A 25,941-nucleotide genomic window follows, 5' to 3' on the forward strand; every position below is an offset into this window, starting at 1 on the left:
TATAAGATCACTCGTGGGTTGGCTCCTCCTCCTCTGGCTGGCTTTATCAGCCTAAAGTCCACCTCAACCAGGGGTACTAGAGGTGCGGCGAGGGGAGACTGCACCATCCCATTTAGGAAAAGTGCATTTAGTCAGGCTATCTTTTCATTCCATGCATCCCATCAATGGAATTCAATACCACAACCAATAAGAGAATCCTCATCCTACTACACATTCAAGCACAGTGTTAAAAAGTGGCTCATTAATAATCAACAGTGTCAGCACTGATGTGTGGGTGTAGGTGTTAGTATGAGTGCATATTGTGAATGTTGTATTTATTATCATGACTTGCTCTTATCTGTATTCAGTGATGTCTATTTATAAAAATGTTGGTATAACAATGTCTTGTTATTTTAATTATTGCTTTTAGGATGCCTATCACCATCTGGCAAAGGGACTATCGATGAAAACTAGCCTTTTGGCTAATTCGAGTACTTTTACATGTTTTTAATATGTTGATTAATGTACACTGTCCCTTGTTTTAAATAAATCAATTCAATTCAATTGAACATCTGTATATAATTTTTTACAGCACTAAAAAGATAGAGGTGATTCAATTTGCCTTTACAATATGCATTTATTTATACATCACACAAGAAAATAGGTTGATGTACCCATTTTAAGCATTGGAGATTCATAAGTTTCTCGAAAACATTTGTACAACTTGTGTCACAACATGCAATGGAAACAATAATCTTTTATTAAACCGTTTTAATAACTTCATGCATTTACAGTACAATCAACCACACATTCATGCCTGGCCCGATGACAGTGCATGCAGCAATCTGAGTAAATAGTGAAGGTGTTTGGCTGTGTCGGTGAGAGAACTGGAACTTTTTTATTTGGTAGGTTACACTCAGTCGTCGTGCTTAAGCTTCCTGATCTTTCCCTTGTGGCGGTCAATCTCGCGCTGCATACGTTCAATCTCCTTTTTGTGGTGTTCAATTTCCTCCTGGTGATGCTGCTTCAACGCAGCCAGCTGTTCCTGCTCCTTACGCCTAATGTGCAGAGGGACAGATAATAGACACAACACAGAGAAATAAGGACAGGAAGAGAAAATCATAATAAAGAAAAAAAAAGACAGATGTAACACTCTCAGTCAACATGTGGTTGCTGTAAAAGAAATAAATGCATACTTGAAGTACATCTCCTCCTCAGCAGCCTGTTTCTTCCCCATGGATCCACCTGCCTCTCTGATGGACCCTCCAGCACCACCACCTTTTCCTGCACCTTTACCCAGCTCACCCAACTGAGGCAGGGCGGGGAAATGTTAGGTAAATACATTCAGAGACAAAAGAGAGCCTTGTTAGGTCTTTGCTCAATAGACAATATTTAAAGAAACAGTGTCTTCATATTTCACAATTTCAAGGGTAGTTATTAGCTATCAAGACTTGTCTATGCTATGAAGGTAGATTCAGGCTACAATGACTGAATCTACAAGGTCAACAATTAGTTTGTTTCAGAGGAGTCAAACAGGACTCTTTGTTAGAAAGCTGATAATAGATGTAATGTAACTTGGAACAGACCAGAAACTGTTTGTGTAGAATGATGCAACCAAAACCACAGAAAAAAAAACCCAACCATAGAAGTGATGCATTTCCTCCTGAGTAAAGCAGGTAGCCAGGAAACTACTGTTTTTTCTTTCAATTGAGCTAATATAACATAATGTGATTAAAATAAATAATTTGTAGTCAAGGTAATTGTTGTAAATCTGTCCCAGAAATTGATTTACTAGAAAATCCCTCTGACCTACAATCATGCCACCAACAGTTGTTTGTCCACTTGTCAACAAACGTTCAGCTAATTAGGCTAATTCATGTATGATTCACACACAGCAACCAAGTGGTGTATTGCAAGGATGTATTTTACCTGGTCGGAGGACATTCTAAGCTGTGATGTGACAAAAGTCCTGATGTTGGGCCTCAAAAACCTCGCCATTTCTGTGTCTCACGTGTGAAAACAACACTGACAGAAGAAGTTTCCAGGAGAAGAGCTTGCCCTTGTCCTCAAAATACGCCACAGGAACACACCATTATTACTCAGACAGGGGTGACGACATCCTGCATCACGGCCAGGTTCGTCTAATGTAAAACCGAGGTAATAACAAATCATATTTTAACATACACTCCGCTACAACCAATTTTATTTTTGAATAAGGAGTAGTTAAATATAGTTTGAGGAAATGCGCCGTGTCTTTTTTTCCAAAGTGGTATGTTCCCGAGAGTGGACAGCGTGACAACACACGTTTTTTACGTTTCTGCTGACATGCCAAAACTTGTGAATATCTTCGTTTTATAACATGTATTTTAACGTATACAATGTGTCCCTTTAATTAATCTATCAAGGATATCCCTTAGCTGTCTAGTACTACTTTTCCCCCAACCTTTTGAATTTGTAATGCGCTTTTGTCCTCAAGTTTCAAATAAAGTTGTGGGGGAAAAAAACAAAACCCTTAACAGAAAATCTAAAGTCCTTGGACATTAAAAATCCTAAACATGTGTCGCAACAAATGTTACATATTTGAAAGCAACAGTGATTTCATCATTAATCATTCATTAAGATTTAAGTCCATGTTGAGTTGTAAAGGAGTGTTAAGGAAGCCTCTATAAATTATGCCATGTAGAAAAGTGGTATCTTTTAATTTAAAATAAAACTCATCATGGCAAATTAGTTAAAGTTTTCTCAGTTAGACCTAAATAAAGGATGAACTTTGATCTGTAATGACTAAAAACACAAGCTAACATTTTGGTTTAATTTAAGCATCTACAAAATACAAATAAAATCAACCATAAGAAATGCTTTGAAGGATTTTATTCAATGCAGCAAAGAAAGTACACCGTTTCCTCACTGATCAATCCAAATACTGGCTCATGTGGTGAAAGGAACCTCTCAGACACCCTTCCCCCAGCTCACTCCGTCCAAAAACCAAAAGAAGAAACTAAGAAACACCTAATCAACTTAAAATTTCAAACCACATTCAACATTTTTCACAATTCATATCATACGCCATTACTCGACTAATTAAAGTTACATATGTACAAGTATGGTTGGAACCTTGTCGGCAAGCAAGTGCTTTAAAAAGAAATAAACAGAAAAACAAGATCCCCCATTTATGTAAAAAAATGAAAAGACTAAGCTTAATACAAATTATATTTTTCTGCACCGCTCCTGTTCATTATCTGAACATAACAGACATTAAGAGGCCCCCATATTTCTTCTGTGTGACAGTTTCTACTTAGTTTTCCTGGCAAAACTGAGAATTTAAGTTGAAGATTCATTAATTATTTTACCCTTGAGCTTTACTGAGATATTTCTAAAGAAGCAACAGTTGCACTTGAGAGACACATTTAATTCTGGCCTGTGTATCTCCAAAAAGCCATGCCATGATTATGTATGTAGTTGCCAATTATGTGTTTCTTTCCTCTTTTAAAAAAAAATTCACAATAAATAAAACTTATACTCATTAGATTTTACAGTTAGATGTCATGTACACATCAAAACAGAAACACTTATTTCTGTAAATACATTTCAGGTTTTGTCTTTATAAATGTTTAAAAGAATAATACAACTCTTCCGAAATAAAGTAATATAAAAAACTAAGGCTTAGGGTCAATCTGCAAAATGTGAAACTTGCTTTGACAACAGCTTTTGCTAAACACACATTGCCTGGATGTATTGCTCTCAACAAGTGAATATTTTGCCTGTCTACCGAAAGAGCGAAAGTTCTTTTTTTAATGCTGGCTTGTGCTGATATGTTTTGGTTTTGTTTAAAAAAAGTTATAAAGGGCACAAAATTAAAAGTATGGCAAGAAAGGAAATAACTAAAACAAGATAAAACAATATGGGGGGTGGGGATAGGTAGAAAAGGACCAGGGTACATCACAGGCCCAGCAGCGGTCTGCGGAGGCCCTTTGGAGGAAGCGGCGAGCGCGCCCCCCCCTCCCAGCCCCGTCAGTCCTGCTTGATGCTGCCCAGAGCTCTGAGGCGCTCCAGGAGGGGAGGGTGGGAGTAGTGCCACATGGAGAACAACCAGTCAGCCACGGGGAAGCCCAGGTTGTCCTTGTTGAGCTTGATGAGGGCAGAGTAGAGCTCGGAGGCTTTGCCCATGCCGCGTGCAAAAGCATCAGCCTGGAACTCAAACCTGCGACTCAGGACCGTCAGACAGAAGGACAGGAGCTGCAACCACAACATATACAAACAACTGAATTTGTGACAAAATCTGAGGTAAAATACAAAAAAATCGATCAAAAACTGATGGAAACCCTATTTATCGAAGCACACCCACCTCATTGTACGGGGAGAAGATGAACTGGAAGATAATCATCAAGCCTATCAATGTGGGTTGGCTGACATTGAAGCCAAAAGCTACAAATAGCTCCTTACGTCCAATCAGAACAGCAAACAGGGAGAAGCACAGGAAGGAATTCATCTGCAAAAAAGAACAGTCAGAAGATGTTAATTGCATATAAACTTACATTTGAATGTCTTTATTTGATTGTGAGTAATCAAGTTGTGGTTTTGTTTAAATGCAGACATTAGGAGAACATGTGTCACCTGACTGATGACGATATTCTTGACAGTGTGGCCAAGCTTCCAGTGGCCAAGCTCATGACCAAGGACTGCAAGGATCTCTGAGTTGTTGCATCCTTGTTTCTTGTTCTGCAATGTTAATTGTAAGAGAACACAAGACAGTCAGGTCACAGGGATCCCTAGTAATGTAAAGAACCATAGTTTTAAAAATAGCAATAGGACATTTTCTGAATACAGTTTATGGCTTTGTAACCTTGGGCTTGGCTTTGGATTCGCTCGATGTATCCTCTCTCTCTGCCTGCTCGGGCTGGGGCTCTCCAGACTTGTTGAGAGGTGAGTAGTCTTCCAGCAGTGTGTCAAACAGCACAATGCGTTTGTTCTTGAAGAACCCATAGAAGTAGGCGTTGCTGTGTGAAGAACGCTTAGAACCTGGAATTATGGAAAACATTCAAGACAATTTAAGACTGCCGTATCCTAAACCAAGCTGTAGAACCATTTAAAAATGATCTCTTCAACTTGACAAAAACATGCAATCTGGATGATGCCTCTTTGTATTACTTTACCTTCAACTACATAAACCTTGGTGAGGGGGAAGCTTATACTCTTGGCCATATCCTCAATGTCTGTCTTCAGCTCTCCTTCTGGCAAAGGTGTGAACTTGTCAAACAGGGGAGCAATGTAGTCAGCATAGATCGTTACGAGTACCTGAGAACAAAGGAGAAGTATTGTGATAAACAACCAGCCAAAGTGTAACTACAGAGTGTTTTTGTGTTATTTTAGAGCTACTCCGTAATTGCCAAACAAACTACACATTCCTTTGAAACACGATTAATCCCTTTTCTAAGAAGTGCATTCTTTGTTTGTTTCAACACAAGGTGAATACAGCACTGACCAGAGAAACAGCCAGGGTGAAGAGCCAGGCGTAGATGAAAAAGTAGTCTCCACCAATCTTGATGATGTACAGGAGCAGGGAGGTGACAGGGAGCAGGATACACTGGGTCACAATGAACTTCTTCACAGCATCCTTAAGGAAGAACCCCAACGTCTGAAAGGATGACAACAACATATGAAAAATCATCCTGGATGATAGAAAAAGTAGTTTTGCCAACAAAAAGCCAAACACCTTTTTTTGCTAATGGAATGTACCTGCTGGTTAAAGCCATGCTTCTCCTCAATGACAAATGTGTTGTACACACTCCAGGGAAGTCCAGTAAAGGCACTGAATAGGGTGGCAAGCGTCAGAAACACAAGCGACTGGGTGATCTCGTACTCTGAACCAAATCCTATGCGAGCCGTCACAGAACCAGCGAGCTCCCACATTAATGGGATTCCACCCAGGAGCAGGATCAACTGAAAAGTTGGGTACATAACGTTAGCCTTTTAAATATAAAATAACATACATATGATAATAAATAATATTGAGTTTAAAATCATGTTAAACTCAATATTCATGGAAAATAATCAATTACACTTTAATATTATATTTTAAATCCGAGTTCTCTCTCTTATTCCATGTACATTTGAAGTGACAAAAGTAAACAGACTTATGACACAGACTTGACACACAGGGCCCACTTCAAGACATCCTTAATAAGACTGATTGTGAAAGTACAGCTTTTTTGCTGAGACGCCTATTGCTTTTAATTTCCTAGTTGTCTTACCGTCCCTTCAGTCTCAGAATAGAGTCCAGACCAGAAGCTGAAGTTGCTTTTATCCAGCTGATAGAGACGCGACTTCTCGAATGTTTCCGAATCCATGATCTTCCCAAGTTCCTGTGGCACATGTGTGGTTGATCTGTATATGCTCCTCTGTGAAAGGGAAAGAGATCAGCACTGATGTTATACACAAGTCAATTTGTATTAGTAGCCCATGCTTCAATTTCAGACGAACATGGGTTTATATCCCTCTAATTCTTGCTATTGAAATATTTCTAAGTGCATTTATTTGTACTTATAAAACTACAATTATCCTGCTCCTCTGTTCTGTCATATACACAAAGTTGTTAACATCCTGTTTTAAGGGGAAGTACACCCAACTCAGCAAAAAGCTCCGAAAATGCCATTTCATTCTGTCTTACCAAACTTGCCAAACAAAAGACGCCAGAAACAGGCATCATAATATTTAGGTATTCATATTTGTTTCTGCGTTTACTGTTTTAGAAATCATACATGTCTGCCAACATCTGTCAACCTCATGCTGACACTCTTCTGAATTATAACCAAACATTTTCTTCAAATACTTTGTAACATAGAAATGTAATCCAGTTGTCATAGTTTCACAAAGGGAAAATACCTAAACGTGTAGTTGAGTAAACATTACTGTTATATAAATTCTGTCAAACCAAACTATTTTTAAATGAACTGGCATTAATCTTGAGTTTGCAAGAATATAAAACAATCACACATTTTTTGTAAGTTAACGTTCACTGCACTATTTGGTTTGGGGTCCTTTCCCCCTCGACAAACACATTTAGCTACAAAGGAGGAACTTTGACTGACAAATTATTAAATTACCTGTCTGTAAGAAAGGTATGCCTCCCAGAGATACACCGTCCACGAAAATCCCAAAACAGCATAAAATATCAGCTTCTCCACCGGGAGGTCAAATATACTTTCAACCATCTTTGCAGTGTTTTAGTTTTGTGTTGTTGGAACAGGACTGGCTAGCTCTCAGGCTAACGCTAATGTTACCGTTTCCTAGCCTGACGGGTAGTTTTAGCTTAGCAGCTACTTAGCTTTCACTACACACAAACACACACAACTATTTGAGGTTAACTAAAGGGAACACGGTTCCCACGTTAAAACGACAAATACCGATTAACTGTGCATCCAGTTTCCATTCCTAAATCAAGGCTTTTACATCTAATATCTTTCCATTCATGCGAGATGTGAGGTGTGGCAACACATTCTATCCCTGTGGAAACAAAGACTACTATACGTTTGGTTCCGCTGCTGTTTTGTTGCAGTTGTGGGGAAAGTTTGTATCTTATTAATGCTGGCCTTTTCAGTAACTCAACTGTGATTATCAAAGAGTTCAGCAATATGTGAAACTACTTTCTAATTCGTCTGTATGTATATGATATTATAATCCATTGTTTACTGCGATAACCCCTGATATTATTTTATTTGTATACAATCCCCTGCATACTGAATCTGTAATGTATTCTGTTCTCAAACTAAAATAATAGACATTATATAAAACATTATTATACTATGAAACTGTTAAGTTAACTCTTTGAACAATATAAATGTAATTATATATTATTACAAGTACATTTATTTATTTTAAATCATCTTCCTGTTTCTCTGAACCCTTATGTGGAGTATGGCTTATTTTGTTCATCAAACAACCTTGCTATGGTCATACATCCATGGATCAGATACCCTTCAAAGATAATGTTTTAAACCTGTAAGGGGAGCTGGAGTCCTCCTCTAGATAAATTGTGCCACACCTCAATTGTGCAGAATACTTGTCATACATGCAAACAGTGAACTTGTGTGCTAAAGTTTATTCAGTGTATGGTGTAAATGGAAAGTAATTCTTATATATTTAAATATATATAAACATGAGATTAATAACCCTGGTTTATCTCAGTCTATCACTTGTTATTACATTAGGCGAAACACCACATTTGAAATAATCTAACCCTAGGATCTAACTTCAGTCATTGCCAAATTATAATGTTCAGGGGACATACATTAGCTACTGGTTTTTCCCACTATCCTCTCTATCATGCCATTTCTGACTGGCTCCTGGGTTTATGTGTGGTAGTTCAAAGTAACACAGTTGTTCAAAAATGTGTAGTCTTAAAATAATGATGGTATTAAAACCTACATCTTCAAAGAGCAACCTCCTGTTGTTTAAGTTGTAAATAAACCCAAACTAAATTAAAGGGGACTTATCATGCAAAATGCACTATTGTACGTCTTTTATACATGAATGTGTCCCCGGTGTTCCAGGGAACTCACCAAGTGTCAGAAAACACAACCCTCTCTATTTTCCTCCATACCCAAATCTCTAAAAAAGGGGCTGCAACGGATCTGATCAAAACTGATCCAGACTTGAACACTTTACTGACGTCAGTAGACGGCAGAGTTTCAGTTTCAGTTTCTTTCGCCGGTCAAGATGTCCGTTAAAGTTTAAATCTTCCGGACAGAATTAGAAAAGTGCCGGTCAAAGGTCTTCTTTGTTATTTATTGAGCTTTAAAACAAATGAATAACGACTCTATAGGCCTATAATAATATAATAAAACACGGACGACGGAGATCTTTTTTTCTCCCCCTCTTGACTTGATCAGAGCATGGCTCCCCTCTCCTTCAGGGGGGCGTGGTCAGCTGCAGCTCACAGAATCAGCTCCGTAGACAGCAAACAGCACATAGAGCGAAATGAGGCAGGGGCTAAAATGCATGATCTGTTTGGTATTTTGAAAACAGAAACGTATAAATATACCTTATATAGGTATGGCCCTACAATATATCATTTAAATATAGCATGATAGGTGTCCTTTAAAGTTAATATTTTTTGCACAAACTAACTGTTACAGTTTATGGGGTCCAGGACTTTAGGTTGACACTAGCTTTGTCCAGTAAATCATCCAGTAAACATTTTTGGATAAAATCCTGAAGTTTCCAATAGTGATATAAAATGAAAAATACTTCACTAATAAAAGTAATTGTTACTTCAAAAGGATGTTTTCATAGCTATAAGAGAACAGAGACACTTTTGGTAATAGTACCTCATCGTGTACCATTACACTAAACACTATATTCCAGGCAGTGGAAATACATAGAACACAAGAGATGATTTTAAATTAATTAGTTGTTTTTCAGGTTTGCAAACAGCAGCTATGATGCCCTTTCTCGTGACTTTGTATATATAAAAAAGAGTCACTTACACAATTCTGAAAGTTAAGGGCTTTATATTTGTTTCCACATTTATTTCTTTAAAAAGTGTTACATACATACATACATACATACATGTCTGCCAACATCTGTACACTGCATCCCAACACTTATTTATTATAAACTGAGGTGAAAATAACCAAACATATTCCTCAAAATCTTTGTAGTAAGGAATTGTTTTCTTTCAGTCACAAGTTCACACAACTGAGAAGGTCTTGCAATACACTACTGACCATTTCTAACAATCTGAACATCTGTACATGTATCCTGGAGGACCACAGTATATACATTTGTGATGTCTAAAAAGAATATGCACTATTTACACTTGTTTTTCATTGCAATGCTAATTCACTTTTATATGATTCTTCAGTTTGGCAAATAAAAAAACAAACAGCAAAAACTTAATACTATATTTGAGAGAAAAACTAAATACTGATCAACTTGTGAAAGTACAAAATAATTTTCCATAGCTATGTTAAAAAGGTGCTCAGTTGAACTTACTTCCGAGGAGCAGTTCGCAATTGTTGGTGTCTGATGGGAAGATGTCCGGCAGGGTGGTGCTGCACACCGGCCTCCCCAGCACCACCACAGGTCTCAGATACTGGAGCTGCTTAATAGCCAGGTCCCCACACCCCGCCAAGGCTTTGTCCAAGATGGACTTCAAGTTTTGGACAGATGTAAAGTCTCGAGTCATAGCGTGGGGCTTCAGCAGTGGGGATTGAGTGCGTCTACGGTTGCGAGAGATTCTCAGCTGGTTGTTCTCTTTTACTGAACAACCACGTCTGAAAGAGTCTCGCCGTTTCGCTGCCGGCGCATTTTTGTCTTTCGGCGTCGTGTCTTGTATGAACCTCAGGAAGGAAGACTCAAAGCCTATAGGCTTATAAGTTGTGATGTCAAATGGGAGAGGAGAGGGGCTACAAGGTTGAGTCTCTTTCAAGTTTAAGGGTGGTTCAGACAATTCATTTTTTCGTTTTAGTGGCTGGCGAACAGGAGGGGTGGGCAACGGAGCCAGTTTACCCCCATCCTTGCTGCCTGACGAGTCTTGAAGGCCGTCCACAGCAGTTATGCACAGTGAGCAGGGTGGCGAGAGGTCAACAGTGAGGGATCGAAGAAGAGGTTTGATTTGATCCAAGCTTAATCTCTCTTCCTGCTTCTGGCTGTTCTGTGCTGCTGCTGCTGCTGCAGCAGCAGCAGCAGCAGCAGCAGCAGCAGCAGCAGCAGAGCCTTCAGTGTGACCTCCGGTGCTCGGCTCACCATAAAGCACCTCATCTGCACCAACAAGGACACCATTTCTCTCAACAGGTGGCGGCTCCTCCTCTTCCTCCTCTGGGAATCCCATTGGGTTGTCATTATCCTCCTCCTGTGTGTCTGCCTTGATGGAGTGTAAGCTCATGGGCGCAGGCTGCCCCCCTGTGTTTTCTGGCTCTGCCTGATACTCCATTTTGCGAACCCCATTAGGGGAACATGCTCCTGTAACAGTTGTCCTGGCTGACTTCCTCTGAATCAGTTCCTCCAGCTGCTCAGCATTATTAACCAGCTTATCTCTATGTTTACAGATATCATCCCGACGCATGCTGTGAGTCCTCAGGTAGTGACGCTGCAAGCTCTTCAAGTACTTGACGACAGAATCACAGTCCTGCATCATGCATGGGTAGGCCTCGCGCAAACCACGGTCTTGGCACATCTGTAACGCTTCTTCGTGAGATCTGAAGACATAACGGCTGAAACAATACCTCGGTTGCCTTTTTTCTCTGTTTTTCACGTCATCAACAGCTTCCTCACCCGTTTCCTGTGACTGGGTGGTCCCATCAGGCTCTGAACTGGATCCCTCAGCCTGTGCGGCAGTTGATCCAGATTCTTCTTTCTGAGGACTCTGTGGTGCAACAATTAGCTTTTTTTGGCATCCAGTAATTGACTTTTTGTGAGTGCTCTGCAGACGTACCACCAGTGAATCATAGTACTCGCAGTGACTATAAAGCGCATGTTTTTTAAGTGCATCATTATGGCTGAACACTTTTGTACAGCCTTCAAACTTGCACCTTATCGGCTCTGAAGGTTGTGAGTGAGAATCCCGAGTGTGACGCACTAGGCTGCTTTTAAGGTGGTAGGAAGATTGACAGTTGGCAAAGTGACACTTGTATTGGGGCTGAGGTTCATCTAAGTTTGGAAGAGGCCTTTTCTTGGTGGGCTCTTTTCTGGCTTCTGGTCTGTGATGCGTCTCAAAATCTTTTTCCAAAAGGAGTTGAGAGCGATTGTAATGATGTATCAACTGTAGGTGGCGCACGAGGCCCGCCTGGGTGGAAAAAGCGGCATCACAATGTTTTGCTACACAATGAAAGGGTTTACTGAATTTATCCAGTATATAGCAGAGATTACTTTTGGTTACCAATCGTCTTGTAGTCCTGACCTGTTGTGTTGTCCTGTCCCCTCTTTCTCCCTTCTGTGCTTTGTCTTCCTCTTTACTCTCAGCTTTACCCTCAGCTTTACCCTCTCCTCCATCTTCAGATGGTGAGGGATTGTCAATGTTTAGTTTATTTTCGCTTACCACCGTTGAGTTTTGTTTCTCTGGTTGGCGTTGCAGCTTGGGGATCTCTTTTTTCCATACGCTAAGACCATGCTTCTTCAGGTTGAGAGATGCACGCATTGAAGTGTTTTTTTTCCCCTCGTGCTGTATACAGCTTATTTTGTTGACCAAAGTGGGATTCAGGTTATGTATCTGAATATAGTGGGCCCTCATGTCACGTTTTTCTCTGTGACTTTTGGAGCAAAGCTGGCAGATGTAAGGTTTAAACGATGTTGTTTTCAGAGAAGTCAACCTTCTTGCCTGTTCAACAGAGCGGCCATGTAAGTTGTTATAGTGTCGCTGTAAGCTGTAACTCTGAGCGGTCCTGAAGTCACAACCTTTCATCTCACAGACGTAGGGCTTAGCACTGGCCAATGATTCGGCGTCACCTTCAGCGTCACCTTCACCTTCGGCATCACCTTCTTCATCATCATCTGATACTTTTTCAGTTTTGACTTCTACCTTTTCATCTGGCACTTGAAGGGCCCTCTTCCGAAGCAGCACAACAGGAGGCTTTGCCATGATGGCCTGATGGAGAGATGTGTTGGATTCTTTTGACTCTGGGTTGGACTCAGGGGGCTCAATTGGCACACTGTGAGGAGATAATGAATTCAGGTCCAGTTTACTGAGCCCAATAAGGACTTCACTCAGATCATCAGTTTTAGTTTGAAAGCTTGGAGAGTTTGTTTCGTTGATTTGGGGTTCAGCATCTTCTTTTCTTTCTTCGTCTGCCTTCTTGGGTTGAAATGGAGTTAAGAGCTCCCCTTTTCCCTCTTCCTCACAGTCAGGCTCAGTTTCAGTCTTCATCCCTTTGGACTTTGAGCCCCTGTCTTTGTCATGTTTGTGTTCTTTGTTCTCCAGTTTGAGGTGTTCTGGGTGGGCACACTTAAGATGCCTCTGGACATCTCTGGCTCTGGAGAAAGTCATGCCACATTTCTCAAAACCACAAGTAAACTTACTTCCATCAAAACACACAGCCACCAGGGTCATTGTTGTTTTGGGCTCCTTACCATCAGGTGATTGCAAAGAGGAGGCACAACTTGTTGAGGAAGAGTTTAGGACATCTCCATTTTCAGTCTCTGCTGCATCACTTGACTTATTAAGGCGGTTTGACGCTTCAGTAGTAAGCGTCTTAAGAAGTTTCCGCCTCGCCTTCCTCTGGGCCTCAAAGTCTTTTTCAGAGAAGGTGATGTTGTGTGTGGATAAATGGTTTATGAATTCTTTTTTGGATAGATAGTATTTACTACATTCAGCGCTTGGGCATGTAAAGGCTGCATCTCTGAAATGCTGTGCTTCATGGTGGTAGATTTGTCCCAAGTCGGAGCAGATGACGTAGCAGCCTTTGAGCTCACACTGGTAGTTGAGGTGGAAGCCGTGGGTCTGTTTGTGCGTGACAAGCTCGATGGAAGTCCTAAATTTAGCGCCACAACCCATAACCACACACATGTAAGGCCGATCTCCATAGTGGACTCTTCGATGTTTGCGGTGATGGTGTGCGGAGGATAAATGGCGTCTGCAAAAAACACACTTCTCACGCTTGTCTCTCATCTGCTGAAAATGTTTTACATTGTCATCACCTCTGTGCTCTGACTTTAAATGAACATACAAGTACTTGGAATGTTTAAAAATCCGAGTGCAGCCGGTTCCTGGACATGGATACTCGTCCCGATTCTGCAGGTTGAAGTGTTGGTCAATGTACTCAAACGTTACATACTCGTCATCATCTAAATTCTTCTCTTTCACCGTTTTGGCTTGTTGCACGATGTGTTGCAGCACCTCTGGATCATGTGTGGATTTGTAGTACTGCATTAGGGAAGGGTCAACAGTGATCTCCCCTGGTTCAATAATATCATCCTCTTCATCCACCCGTTTCTGCTCATCTTCTTTCTTTATGTTGAGATTAGTTTTACTCTGCATGTGTTGTTTTAGATGAGGAACAAGAACCTTTCTGCTCTTAAACTTTTCCAAGCACACGGGGCAGGGGTGTTTGTTGCCCTCTCCGTGCCTCTTGGAGTGGTGAATGATTTGGGTGTCACTGACCGACCTCTTACAAATCTTACAACAGAACTTGTGTTTCTTTGACTCCGATTCTCCTTCAATTTCTGGTGAGTTAGAAACCTGCTTGTTATCCTTCTGCTCATTATCACCATCAACACTTCCATTGATCATCTTTTGATGCTCAGATTCTACTTTCACTGCGACTCCCTGAGGCTCAGGTTGTGTACTTTTCTCTCGATTGTCTGTTGCCTCCTCCTCTTCCCCCTCTGACTCCGGCCTCAACCCCAGAAGGGAGACGCAGTGATATTTCAGAGTTTTCCAGTCCCAGAATTCAGGGTCAAACGGCCAGTATGCCTTCAGAGCTAATAGCAACTCGCAGCGTAGTGAGTTGGGAATTACCTCGCTTTCCTGGTCATTTTTTTGGTCGGGGCGCAAGTAAAGCTCCTTCAAGGACCCAAAGACCTCCGGGCTTGGGCAAAGAATGAATTCTGTGAGAAGGCAGGCACGCAACACTTCAAGGTCTCCTGGAAGAAGGCAGGACACGCTCTTACAGACAGAGATCCTGGTTTCTGAGTCATCTTGCTTTGGAAGTTGAAGTGCTTTGACACAAAGTTCTACTGAGGCAGGTATCCCCATTTCCTGCGTCTGAAAATAAGAGTGATATATTATTATCCTTATTTCACAATCTTTTCAAATAAAACCGCATACTGTTTTACATGCATTACATTCTGACACTAAAATGTCATTGAAATTAAAATTGCTATTTTAAGTAATACATAAATAGTGGGATGACATTTTTGTTAAGTTTACTGCAGTTTCCACCTCCTGACTACTCTTTTGAAGGCTGGATGTTTTAAGACCTCTCTTTAACTCGTTGTCTATTTTATAAAACATCTGAGAGTCTATTGGGGTTTACTCATGTGTGAAAATGTCCAACAGGATATTTTTACAACCAAATGGACCAGCTAAAACCCAGCATAGAAATGGAAAGCAGCCTATTGGGCTCACCTCTGTCTGAATGATACGGACGAGGCAAAGCAAATGCAGGACCGTTTTGGCAATGGCACCTAGCTGAAGGCATCTTTCCAGAAGGGACATCAACGAGGGGTCGATCCTCCTCTGAAGCCTACTCCACAACAGAGTCAACTCCCTTTGGATAAAAAACCCACAAGAAATCTAAGTTATATTTCTTTTTCTCAAAGATATTCAAATTTGACAAACTGTGATGTCCACAACAATAAAGAGAAACAACTCATCTTATCAGGGAGTCAAAATGTACAATACATGCAGTCAACCCAACATCTTGGCTCCTAACAGGAAGCACTCACCAGGAACAGTACAGGCTCTGCTGCTGAAGCTGCTGTGTCAGGAAAGTTGTGCACAAGATGAAGGCGTGGTTCTCCTCCCCCTCAGACTCCAAAGTACATGTGATCTCCAATACGTCCTTACAGTCAAGTCTTGATATCTGTTCAGGGAGTAAATACAATGCTGATTGCTTAGAAAACAACATGATAGACAAATCATCCTCCAGGCACTATTTCAAATCTGTTAAATCCAGTGTAATACCGGTAATATTTTATTTATCCATACTCCGTAAGAAATTATTCAGAAGTTACCATGCCCTTAAGGGATATGTAAAGATGATGTCGTAATGATTCGTTTGCATTCCAAGTAAGGAAATGTTAGAATATTGTGCTGACCTACATTCCAATGTGTCATCCTTCAACAGCATGACAAGTTAATAGCTGGATGTACAAGGTTTCAACTGACTGCATACCAGTAAAAGGTGGGGGAGTTGATAGCACAACAGATGTAGGACAAAGGGTTAAATAAACTGGTCTGCGAGTACGAAGACAAGAAGATGCCACAGCTATTATGTGCCTAAAGCTAAAAGGCCCTCTAAAGCCTTTCAAACAGGTTTTCTGAGTCTTCAAACTGACTAGCAGAGACTCAATTTGCATGTGAATTTAGGGCTCTATTTTTGGAGCTGGTACCCGCTATAAATAGACATATTTTTAATATTTAAAACTATAAAAATGTTTGAATATGTCCACATTTCTATTCATCGTTGAATAAATAAAAATGTTATAATATCAGGAGGGAGAAATGTGTTATTCCTGTGTGTGACTGACTGCTCAGCGTAGGTGACGCTTCATCTGGAGTCAAACTGAGATCTCAGACCACCTGCTGTGAGCCCTGAACACATCCTGCCAAAACCAGATGTCTCCTCTTACAGCAACAGCAAGTTGAGCACAGGCTGAGCATTTCAATCATTTCGTTATCACTATTATTTAGACCTCTGCTCTCAAGCTAACTAGTTTCCTGCATTCTTCTTCCCATCGCAACTTGTAGGTTTTACACCTAACTCACCTATCAATGACTGTGTTAAATTAGGGTCATAGCGCTGTAATACCTCCATGATGGCCTCTTCATTGGGCAGCAGGTGACAGAGCAGGAAGACAAAGGTTTGACGGAAGGTAGCTTGGTTGGAGATGAAGCTGCATTCAGTGCAGGCTTTGGCCAGCACCACGGCTTTAGCCACTTCGCCCATCTTCTCCAGGTGCTTCACGCGCATCTCCATGAAGCCCTCGCCCTCCAAGCTGATGTATGCATTAACTAGTGACAGGATGCAAAGAAGATCTGATTAGAAAACTACCTCGACAGGGTCAACCTGACGATAAGTACTTTCATGTCTAAAGGAAATAGCATAGTTGAGTTAACTAGATCCGTACCTTCTTCTGGGTTTGTGGTCTGGCCGGTGAGGAGAGAGGTGAGGACAGCGTTGCTCCACGCGCCTCCCTCTCCTGTGATCTGGAGTAAAGCTTGGAGGTCTGTGCTTCCATACTGTAGCAAGGTATCATGGGCAATCTGCAATGAAGATGCAAAAACATTATATTTTAAATGTTTTTTTTAAAACCACCATTTGTTCTGTTCGTTCTTGAGAACACCTACACAGAAGGTTATTGTAATATAATGATGTGAAATATGGACTTTTGCTAAGGAAAGGCCACTCATTCACTTTTACTACATAACATAACTTAATTTTTAGGCCAAATATATTTATTCTAAAAAAACTAAATATTTTTTGAACCCCACTTTTCAGGTCTGGAAATAAAACTTGAACACAGCTCAGCTGCCCAGTTTTTAAATTGCTTTCCCTCTGTTGTCAACTCTGCAGACAAGTGTTAATTTTTCTAATTAGAAAGAACATCAAACAACATCATTCTTGTGATTAATCTAGGAAATATTATGCACTGTGCTGTATTTGTTACAGCCACTTAGCTGGGAACGATCCAACAGCAACAGCAAAGAAAATATCTACTTAATGAACATAAATTAATTAGTTTTACTGTACGTTTGTGTGGTAATGAGTTTCCATTACTCATTGTTGTATATCAGTATAGTTTTTCCTTCAGCAAGCATTTATCACAAATGACTGTCAGCCAATATATGAGTTAGGGGTTATAAAACACTGTGGATTTAGTCTCAACAAGGTCAATCAGAAATAAAACACTCCTATCTACAACAGCTGGGGACATCAGGCTTCACTAGCCTATCAGAAGGCTTCTGATAACGCCTGCTAAGGCATGAGCAAACAGAACGGCATTTTTCTTTAGACCATTTTATTTTTATCAAGGATTTAAGTCTGCAGCACATCAGCAAACAATTTTTCAAAACAACTTTCTCTACCTGAACAGAGTGGTGGAATTGAACCCAGGCTTCATACGGGATTTCATTCTCAGGCACTGACAGCAATAGTTCAAAACAGCTCCTGCAAGAAATAATAACAATTTGAGAATGATTTCGCAGGAATGAAGTCTGGTCATACTATTTTCAAATACAGTCTGTCATAATACAAACATCAAGAAAAAGCTTTCTTCATATCCATACAGTAAACATGTCAAAAAGGATCATTTGAAAATGGAATGAACAGTGCTGACATGTTTTTGAGGTGGCATCACATACACAAGGTTATTACAAGGTTACCAATATAAGATCCTTCATGCAAGACTTTGAATTGAGCTCAAAGCAATGAAACAACCTCTATCTCTAATGCAAGAAATGTTGCCAATCAAAGTAGCCTCTTAGTAGCAAAATAGGCTTGAAAAGGCATATCCTCTTTAAAAGATTGCACAATTACAATATTTGTCATCATCAGAAACTGTAAAAACAGAAATTTGTGCCAGATTCTCAAATTGTATGAGATTTATTCTTCAGTCTGGAAAGATTACCAAAACCTATCTAAAATAGTGACATTTAATCAAAATCTGTTTATTCTACAAGTTTCATTTAGGTTTAAATTCTGTAAAATGCAGACAGAGTAGAGGAAAAGATATTAGTTGAAGCCACCATTTTTGAAGAATCACTCCTTTGTGATTGTACTGTAACGGTGCAATATTTATGTACTATGAAAAATGATGCCACAGTGGGTAAAATGTGACCGGAGCAAAATACGCCTTGGACCTTTTTCAATACTCACAAAGCAAGTCTCTTCAAAACAAGGGCCACTCTGTCGGAGTCTGCAGTGAGGTGGGATCGGGCCGCAGCGAAACAGCTAATGGACAGACAGTAGACCTCCAGAAGAGGCAGACCATGCTCCATAGAGTTCCTGCTCCCAGCATAGTGCATGAGTGCCTATAAACAAACACAAAAACATCATAAAGTGTCAAAAATGGAGATAAACAGAGAACTAAAATACTTTCAAAAACAGTGATAAAAAGACATCATAGAGGAGACATTTGTCTGATAAACAGTGGGTTTCCACCTGGGGGAGATACCAGTTGATCCCAGCTGACATTGTCTGATGTGTGAGACACTTCTGATTAGGCCTGATGGGATTTCACTGTACAGAATATGGCAAACCTGAACCCTTAGTGAGCCGACATGCTAAAAAACAACAACTTACAGATGGAGGGGGACATGTTAATGACCATATTTTTCAAGCTTTTACTTATAACATTTTACAGTTACCTAGATGTGTTTTGTAATGAATGCAATAGTTATATCCTTCCTTCGGTCAACACAACTGTATTATATGGATATGAAAACAATTAAAATGCAGTTAACAAGAAGTGATACCGTACAACATCTTTTTATGTTCTCTTATTGACTCTTTACCAGAGGGCACATTATTGTTTGTAGTCAATATTGTCTTAACTGTCAACTGTCCTCAGGCACAAAGGAGTCAACATCCGTGTGTGTAAACCAGTGTCACTTATATGTTCACACATTAAATCATCATCACTATCAAGATCCCAGGAGTCCCATTTGCCAGACAGTAGGACCCTAGCTGGTTGCTGCTTGTGTCCACAGAGAGGCACTAAATTAATTCCCATCAGTCTAAATATATAGTGCCATCTCAAAGGAAGCCACACATAAGGGCTCAATCCTGGAGACCCTTAGCAGTGTAGTAATTACACCCAGACTACTTCCGACTTCAGCAGAAAATAAATACACAATAAACACAAACTTTTTGTTTGAAATCAACCCAAAAAACATTGCATTTACAAAGTGTGAAAACTTAAAGGCTCAGGGAATTACCAAACAGTTATTCAACATGAGAACATATGCCATCTTTTGATATAAGGAAATATCATCAGACCAAAAGAGACTTGACACAAATCCTTTTGCTATCTTCAAATGTTGTCAACTTTTCTGTTTAATTTTCCTAGTTTGTGTTAGTATCTTTCCAATGCAGTTCAGCAAAAACACACTTTAAGAGACTTGAACTGTTTAATGTGATATATCACTGTGTTATTGTGGTTGTTTACCTAAAGGCTGTCTGTGTTTTATGTTGTTGTTTTTCTGGTGGACAGTAATGATAATTATTGTATATGCTACTGTATATGATATTATATTCTAACCATTTTCACCAAGCAGTGAAAATAAAATACATTTTTCAGGTATTAGGTTCCCTTACTGGCAAAGTTGAAACATTTTTACCAAATACAATTAATAACATTTGTTTTTGCAATTGTACTTACAAGTCTATGAGTTTGGGAATAAGGGTAATTTAAATAAGAGTGCATTGTAAATAAAATAAAAAATATAACATGGTAGTGGCAAATCCTCAACCTTGCCAGCCCATTATCAATCTTTACAAAGACTAACGTTATGTAAATGCAGTTTTGGATTCTTACAACTTCTCAGAATGATAAAAATGCAATTTCCCAGTGGCTTAACGCTGCAACTAGCAAGAAAATGTGGATAAACATAACGCGATGCCGCCCCGCCCCAAACAATAAATGTTGTGCAAATGTCCAGTGCATTATGTTAGATCCTTGCCAGTATGTTTTGACTAAGACGAGAACATCAGTCAGCTTACTGTAACAACTTGAGCCAACACACAGTAAATCACTCATCTGCCAACAGCCTACATCCCAAGGCCAATACTATTAGGTCCAATGTTTAAGCGTGCATATGCATGTGTTAATATAAATACAAATACAGAGTGTGCAATAGCTCCCTTGTTATGGACCAGCCCTAAACTTGAGCAGGTAGCTAGCGGGCCAGCAGCTGTGGTACGTTAGCTGTAGCCTGCAGGAAACGAGAAAAACAACCCAGGGCGAGCTAACGTGAAGCTAACGCTGGCATCAATGTTTGCATGTACACATTACCTGACAGAAGTTGTCGCAGTACTCCGTGGAAGATGCTATGGATAGATCTTGTTGCCTGAGCACGTCTTCAAAGGCTCTAAGTGTAGCCAGCAGGGTTTCCATTGCAACCAGGGTGTCGTCGGCCCGGACCATCCAGTCCTGCTCCGGCTCCACACTCTCCGCCATCTTCGCTCCTCTACACCGCGCGTATGCAGTGCAGTCTGACGCTGCCTTCACGGGCTGTCGGAATATTTTATGTGTGGTGAACTTCACCTGCAGGACCCGAAAACATCATGGGAGAGGGGGGCGACTGCTGGAAATGTGACGTCAGGTTTATTGGTATGATTATTTGTTGGTTGTTGTTATTTCCTGGAATGTTAAAGAACCTTTTTATTTTCATTTCAGCAAACCTTGGTGCGTTAATCAGTGTGAACACCAAGCAAACTAACCATTTATGTTAACATAATTACAGGCGTTGTATTTTTCCTATCAGGATGTTTTATGTTGATGTGCATAACAACTCTATAAGTGTAGCCTATGGTGTTTTATTTTAATGTCAGATAAGTGATAATAAATAAATGTTTTTTTCTTGATTATCTTTTGCTCTATAAAATCTCTGAAATGTCCATCCCAGTTTTCTAAGAATACAATGACATGATTTTAAATCAGTTGTTTTGTCAGTCAAAAACCAAAAGATATTGACTTAAATAATATATAAAACAGAGGAAAGCACAATCTATCAGCATAAATACGTGTATAATCAACAAGAAGACATAATGTTCATATATCAAATTCCAAAAGATCATCAAAGTGTAGCCTTCTGAATACCCTGTGGCCGTGGGAACTACGTATCTTTAAAAAGTCAACTTCTAGTGAGATTCTGAGCAAACAGCATTTTTTCAGATTCGGGAAGAAAATGCCTTTTGCAGATAGGGTTAACCTAACCATAACCCTTTCAAAATATATCATGTAGTAAGAAAGAGGAGAATTTTCTCTGAAAAAAATGAACACTTCATGCTTCTCTCTCTCTAGGTCGTCCTCAGACGAGCCCTCCATCATCGCTTCCAGTCATCCCGGTTCTCCATACATCTGGCCAGTTCATTGGTACTTTGTGCTCCTGCGTCATTCTTGAGTACGTCCACGTATGTTGGTGTGGGACGTCCTCGTGACCGATGGCCGTGTGTTGGTTCCCACAGCACCAATTTGCTGGCTGGCAGCTCTTGATGCCTTTGGCAATGTCCTGCTAGTCTCATTCTCCTGGCTGCAATTTTCTCGCTCACCCTTGGTATTCCCTCGTACAGGATCTTGTTGGTTACATGTACACTCCTGCTGATGTTCCGGTAAGATGTTATAGGTGATAACCTCAGTTTTCTTGGTATTTAGCCTAAGGCCAACCTTGGCACACTCTAACTCCACTCTGTTCAGGAGTTCCTGTGCTTGTTCCACGCTGTCGGAGAGCAGGCTGATGTCGTCCGCATAGTCCAGGTCTGTCAGGACAACTGTGGGGTATCGTCTCGACCTCCTTGGTGTTAGAGTGAAGCCAAGATTCTGCTCTCGTCCACTGATGGCCTTCCTGAGCGCATAACCCAGTACTATGATGAAGAGGTGTCCCCTTGCATTACCCCAGCCAGGATGTCAAACTCCTCGCTGTTGCCATCTGGGGTCACCACCTTGGCCCTTGTTCCTGCGTACATGGTCTCTATTGCCCGGAGTAGGTTGGGAGGGACACCGTATGCCTCAAGGATCTTCACCATTGTGCTTCTGTGGATCGAGTCAAATGCCTTTTTGAAGTCGATAAAGCACAGTACCGCAGTCAGGTTATCCTTTTTCACCTCCTCGATCATTCTCCTTAGTGCCAAGATCTGGGCTACGGTGGTTCTCCCCTCTCGAAAGCCATTCTGGTTCTCCCTCAGGTGAGGGTCGATGGCATGCCGTATCCTGTTCAGTATCATCCGGTTGTAAACCTTTGCGGTGATACCTTTATATATACAGTCTATGGATGATACATGTCAGGCTGATGCCTCGGTAGTTGTCTGGCTTTGAGAGGTCTCCAGCTTTAGGCACCGGGATGATGTCATGCTTCAGCAGTGGCTCAGTCAGTAGGGGCTTGGACTGGGAGCCGTAGGGTCGCTGGTCCAAGTCCCCGACCAGACCTAAATATGGAGTGTGGACTTCTACTTGGAGAGGTCCCAGTTCACCTCCTGCCCTGCCGTGGTGCCCTTGAGCAAGGCACCGGACACCCCCCTTCCCCCCACACTCCCATTGCTCCCCGGGCGCTGTACAATAGCTGCCCACTGCTCCTAGTACTAGACTCCTGGTACTAGGATGGGTTAAAAGCAGAGGCCAAATTTCACTGTGTGTGCTGTGTGCTCTGCATGTGTGACCATTAAAGAGGGTTTCATCCCTCCCAATTCTATTCTATTCTATTCTATCACAAACATTGAAAATCATGGACAGGAAGTGGATGAAAAACTGCTGCTGTTGCTCTGGCAGTAATAACAGTTGCATATATTATTTTAGAAAAATGCACATGTGAACAGACAAAAACTCCATCCAAAGTCTCTACAACTTTCAATGCTTCGTGACAGCATTGCAGTATTTTTTTCTGTTTATTAGCATAAGTAAAAAAAACAATTGATCCAAATGTGAACAGTTTTTAATGTACATTTTACTTTTATTTTTTATTAATATGAACTATCCGTAGTTTCATTATTGTAGCGTTATATAGTATTACTTTGGTTTTATTTTTTAAAATCAATGTTTTCCAAATACTGGTGTTTGTCGCCCTCTACAGGTTAGTGGGAGTTTCTTTTGTGGCTTTTCTTGACCCGGAAGTAAATACATTCCTTTCGGTCACACGTGTAAACGGTAAGCACAGCTAAGAAACATAATGCGACGATTTGTTGATCTAATACCATACATTGCTGTTCGTTGAGCTGAATGTTTCTAATGGACATACATGTTACTCCACAGGATCTGATTTGGTCGAGTGAAATAGCTAGTTTGTGAGCTTCGATGGCTGATAACTGTATATTCTGTATTCTGCTCACCAGGATCAACCATGGGAAAGTCCAAACAAACGGGAAACCACAAAAGTGACGCGAAGAAGCACATTGCAAAGACATGGAAGACAAAGCGCAGGACCAAAGACATGGACGAGATCCACTCGGACATGAAGACTGAGGCAGCAGCCAAGCTGCTCAACCAGGAGGTGGACGTCGACGTGACGGGGTGTGCACAACACTACTGTTTACACTGCGCGTAAGTTCACCCCTGTTGATTTCCAATGTTCATAAGGCTTACCATTTGTTATTTGCTATTCAAACAATTGCACTAATTCTTATCTATGACGGATATGTCCTTTTTGTGACCATTTTAAACGTTTGTTTACCAATTGAAGATGAGCTGAATTGGCTAATGGTGGAATCATATGGTATTATCAGTGCAAAGGTACTCTTAAAAATAAATGAACATATCAAATCATCAAAATAGAAATATACTTAAATTACCATGAGTAATAGTACTCATTATGCAGATTGGCAAATTCAGAATAAAATGGGATTGTTGTGCAATAATATGTAAGCCATTCTAATGTTAATGTTGAAATAGGTAGATTAATGCGTAATAATACATCATTATTTATTCTACATTGTTCATTAATGACTGGAACATTTCAAAAATAAGTATCTAAAGCTGTCAAATGTATTGCAATATTTCCCACAGAAATATACTGCTGTAAAAGTACAAAAGTAGCATTTATATGTGAATACTCAAGTTAATGGCAAGCAACCCAAAATGTTGACTAAGTACAGTAAATGTACTATGTTAAATTCCACATCCTGTGTTATAAGAAGCAGCACAGATATCTAAGGCACGCTGATACTGACAGAATGTTAAGCAGGTCCTAAGAGTCTCAGCTTACTGGATGACCACCTTTAACTCTGGAGCTTCTAATTTTGGACCTTCACGTGTTTGTCTGTGATAGTTTCTATTGTGACTGGTTACAATGTGACTGGTTACAATGGTTTGTATTGGTTTTATATCGATTTGATTTGTTTTGCTATGAAAGTCTCTTACAAAAGAGATCTTAGACAAGGTAATAATAACATGGTATTATGCAGTTAGCCTTTAACACTGTGTTCCTTCATGTCTTCCAGGAGATATTTTGTGGACATGAGATCAATGAAAGAGCACTTCAAAACCAAAGTGCACAAAAGACGGTAAGGCACCATATCTTAACAGTATATTTTCACATTTACCTACTTTATTTCCCCTGCAACTGTGACGCGGCCAAGTATCTCTGTGATTTTCAGAGCTTACCTCTTCTTCTTTTTCCTTTCAGGTTGAAAAAGCTCAGAGAGGAGCCCTACACCCAGGCAGAGGCAGAGAGAGCGGCAGGTATGGGCTCATACATCCCCGCAAAAACAGTTGAAGTGAAGACACAGACTGTGGAAGAGGACATGGACTGAGCCACCCACTTTAAGCCATGGACTGATCACCCCAATAACCGAAGCATTTACAAAAGGGATAATGCTTCGGTTATTCCTTGTTGACCCACACATTTTGAGTGCAATGTTAAATGCTTTTTTTGTGACACACTTCAACAGAATCAGAAAAGCCTTTACCTTTAATACTAGGTAATGTAATACAACATGTACCTATGCAAATATTGAGTATGTTTAGCACTGTGTGGAATGCTAATAAACATGAGGTAGATGGAGATTGCAGATTGCTTTCATATGAGACCACGCACTGTGGTTATTGCAGTATTTCCTGAATCCTGAGGGTTACCAACCCACAAAAATTCCCAGGACAAGATGTTTAAAATAATTTTGGTGGAGGGATTTTCATTTCCTTTCGACATCAGTATTTATTTGGAAGAAACTACATGTTGACAAGGATTAAGAGGTTTTGAACTAGCCTATTTTAAATTAAATAATCTAGGAAGGATTTCACACTCTTTGGTTGAACGCACACAACTCCTATCTACACGATGATCATATGTTCAAAGAGAGATCACACTTGAGTTCTAGAAGTAAGGCTTGTGGTCATGTCTTGGTATGTGCAACATCAAATGAATGGAAATCTTGCTTTAGTTATTACTCTTGTAATGGTATAACACATAGCAGATAATGCCAGCAATCTCTCTCAAGCTGGGTATCTTTACTGTATAGCAGCCCCTTTTATTTCTGCCAACATTTCTTCTATGCAGAATGAAAACCACATTGTTGACATCTTGGTATTCCAAAGGTTAGTCCAGCAAAAACAAAGCCTTCCACTGGTACACACAAAGCTTCAAAACATACTAATAAC

At 40.3% G+C, this 25,941-nt stretch overlaps 4 protein-coding genes across 4 annotated transcripts; 1 reads left to right on the forward strand and 3 right to left on the reverse strand.

Moving 5' to 3' along the window:
• Positions 1-600: 600 nt before the first annotated feature.
• atp5if1b (ATP synthase inhibitory factor subunit 1b) lies at positions 601-2,079 on the reverse strand. Its single transcript, XM_034134731.1, has 3 exons — positions 1,909-2,079; positions 1,176-1,288; positions 601-1,037 (listed from the first exon to the last, which is right to left on the reverse strand). The coding sequence occupies exons 1-3, from the start codon at positions 1,975-1,977 to the stop codon at positions 896-898; spliced, it is 324 nt and encodes a 107-aa protein (XP_033990622.1). The 5' UTR covers positions 1,978-2,079; the 3' UTR covers positions 601-895.
• A 755-nt stretch (positions 2,080-2,834) lies between these two features.
• On the reverse strand, positions 2,835-7,488 carry zmpste24 (zinc metallopeptidase, STE24 homolog). The gene is made up of 9 exons (XM_034134741.1): positions 7,083-7,488; positions 6,231-6,377; positions 5,716-5,919; positions 5,462-5,614; positions 5,133-5,274; positions 4,823-4,998; positions 4,594-4,698; positions 4,325-4,468; positions 2,835-4,215 (listed from the first exon to the last, which is right to left on the reverse strand). The coding sequence occupies exons 1-9, from the start codon at positions 7,188-7,190 to the stop codon at positions 3,991-3,993; spliced, it is 1,404 nt and encodes a 467-aa protein (XP_033990632.1). The 5' UTR covers positions 7,191-7,488; the 3' UTR covers positions 2,835-3,990.
• A 1,989-nt stretch (positions 7,489-9,477) lies between these two features.
• Positions 9,478-22,580, reverse strand: rlf (RLF zinc finger). The gene is made up of 10 exons (XM_034123946.1): positions 22,251-22,580; positions 22,024-22,197; positions 20,650-20,901; positions 18,513-18,667; positions 17,723-17,804; positions 16,765-16,900; positions 16,446-16,648; positions 15,361-15,497; positions 15,041-15,182; positions 9,478-14,677 (listed from the first exon to the last, which is right to left on the reverse strand). The coding sequence occupies exons 1-10, from the start codon at positions 22,578-22,580 to the stop codon at positions 9,959-9,961; spliced, it is 6,330 nt and encodes a 2,109-aa protein (XP_033979837.1). The 3' UTR covers positions 9,478-9,958.
• Positions 22,581-23,408: 828 nt separating this feature from the next.
• znf593 (zinc finger protein 593) lies at positions 23,409-25,350 on the forward strand. The gene is made up of 4 exons (XM_034134767.1): positions 23,409-23,496; positions 23,682-23,889; positions 24,786-24,848; positions 24,971-25,350. Exons 2-4 carry the CDS (start codon positions 23,690-23,692, stop codon positions 25,095-25,097), a joined length of 390 nt encoding a protein of 129 aa, XP_033990658.1. The 5' UTR covers positions 23,409-23,496; positions 23,682-23,689; the 3' UTR covers positions 25,098-25,350.
• Positions 25,351-25,941: the final 591 nt, after the last annotated feature.

Source organism: Trematomus bernacchii, unplaced genomic scaffold (assembly GCF_902827165.1).
Source record: "Trematomus bernacchii unplaced genomic scaffold, fTreBer1.1, whole genome shotgun sequence".
Taxonomy (NCBI): domain Eukaryota; kingdom Metazoa; phylum Chordata; class Actinopteri; order Perciformes; family Nototheniidae; genus Trematomus; species Trematomus bernacchii.

What these genes read in the sequence shown, in the direction of transcription:
- atp5if1b (XM_034134731.1), bottom strand. Translation starts at nt 1,977, where the DNA reads ATGGCGAGGTTTTTGAGGCCCAACATCAGGACTTTTGTCACATCACAG. An exon ending in TTAGAATGTCCTCCGACCAG is followed by an intron (nt 1,289 to 1,908) that starts GTAAAATACATC and finishes GCCCTGCCTCAG; the next exon opens with TTGGGTGAGCTGGGTAAAGG. An exon ending in GAGGAGGAGATGTACTTCAA is followed by an intron (nt 1,038 to 1,175) that starts GTATGCATTTAT and finishes TCTGCACATTAG; the next exon opens with GCGTAAGGAGCAGGAACAGC.
- zmpste24 (XM_034134741.1), bottom strand. Translation starts at nt 7,190, where the DNA reads ATGGTTGAAAGTATATTTGACCTCCCGGTGGAGAAGCTGATATTTTAT. An exon ending in TCACCCTGGCTGTTTCTCTG is followed by an intron (nt 5,275 to 5,461) that starts GTCAGTGCTGTA and finishes CTTTGTTCTCAG; the next exon opens with GTACTCGTAACGATCTATGC. An exon ending in TCTTCTCCCCGTACAATGAG is followed by an intron (nt 4,216 to 4,324) that starts GTGGGTGTGCTT and finishes TTGTGGTTGCAG; the next exon opens with CTCCTGTCCTTCTGTCTGAC.
- rlf (XM_034123946.1), bottom strand. Translation starts at nt 22,580, where the DNA reads ATGATACTGAACAGGATACGGCATGCCATCGACCCTCACCTGAGGGAG. An exon ending in AGTTTGACATCCTGGCTGGG is followed by an intron (nt 22,198 to 22,250) that starts GTAATGCAAGGG and finishes GCGCTCAGGAAG; the next exon opens with GCCATCAGTGGACGAGAGCA. An exon ending in GTTTTGAAGAGACTTGCTTT is followed by an intron (nt 17,805 to 18,512) that starts GTGAGTATTGAA and finishes TATTTCTTGCAG; the next exon opens with GAGCTGTTTTGAACTATTGC.
- znf593 (XM_034134767.1), top strand. Translation starts at nt 23,690, where the DNA reads ATGGGAAAGTCCAAACAAACGGGAAACCACAAAAGTGACGCGAAGAAG. An exon ending in CACTACTGTTTACACTGCGC is followed by an intron (nt 23,890 to 24,785) that starts GTAAGTTCACCC and finishes CATGTCTTCCAG; the next exon opens with GAGATATTTTGTGGACATGA. An exon ending in ACCAAAGTGCACAAAAGACG is followed by an intron (nt 24,849 to 24,970) that starts GTAAGGCACCAT and finishes TTTTCCTTTCAG; the next exon opens with GTTGAAAAAGCTCAGAGAGG.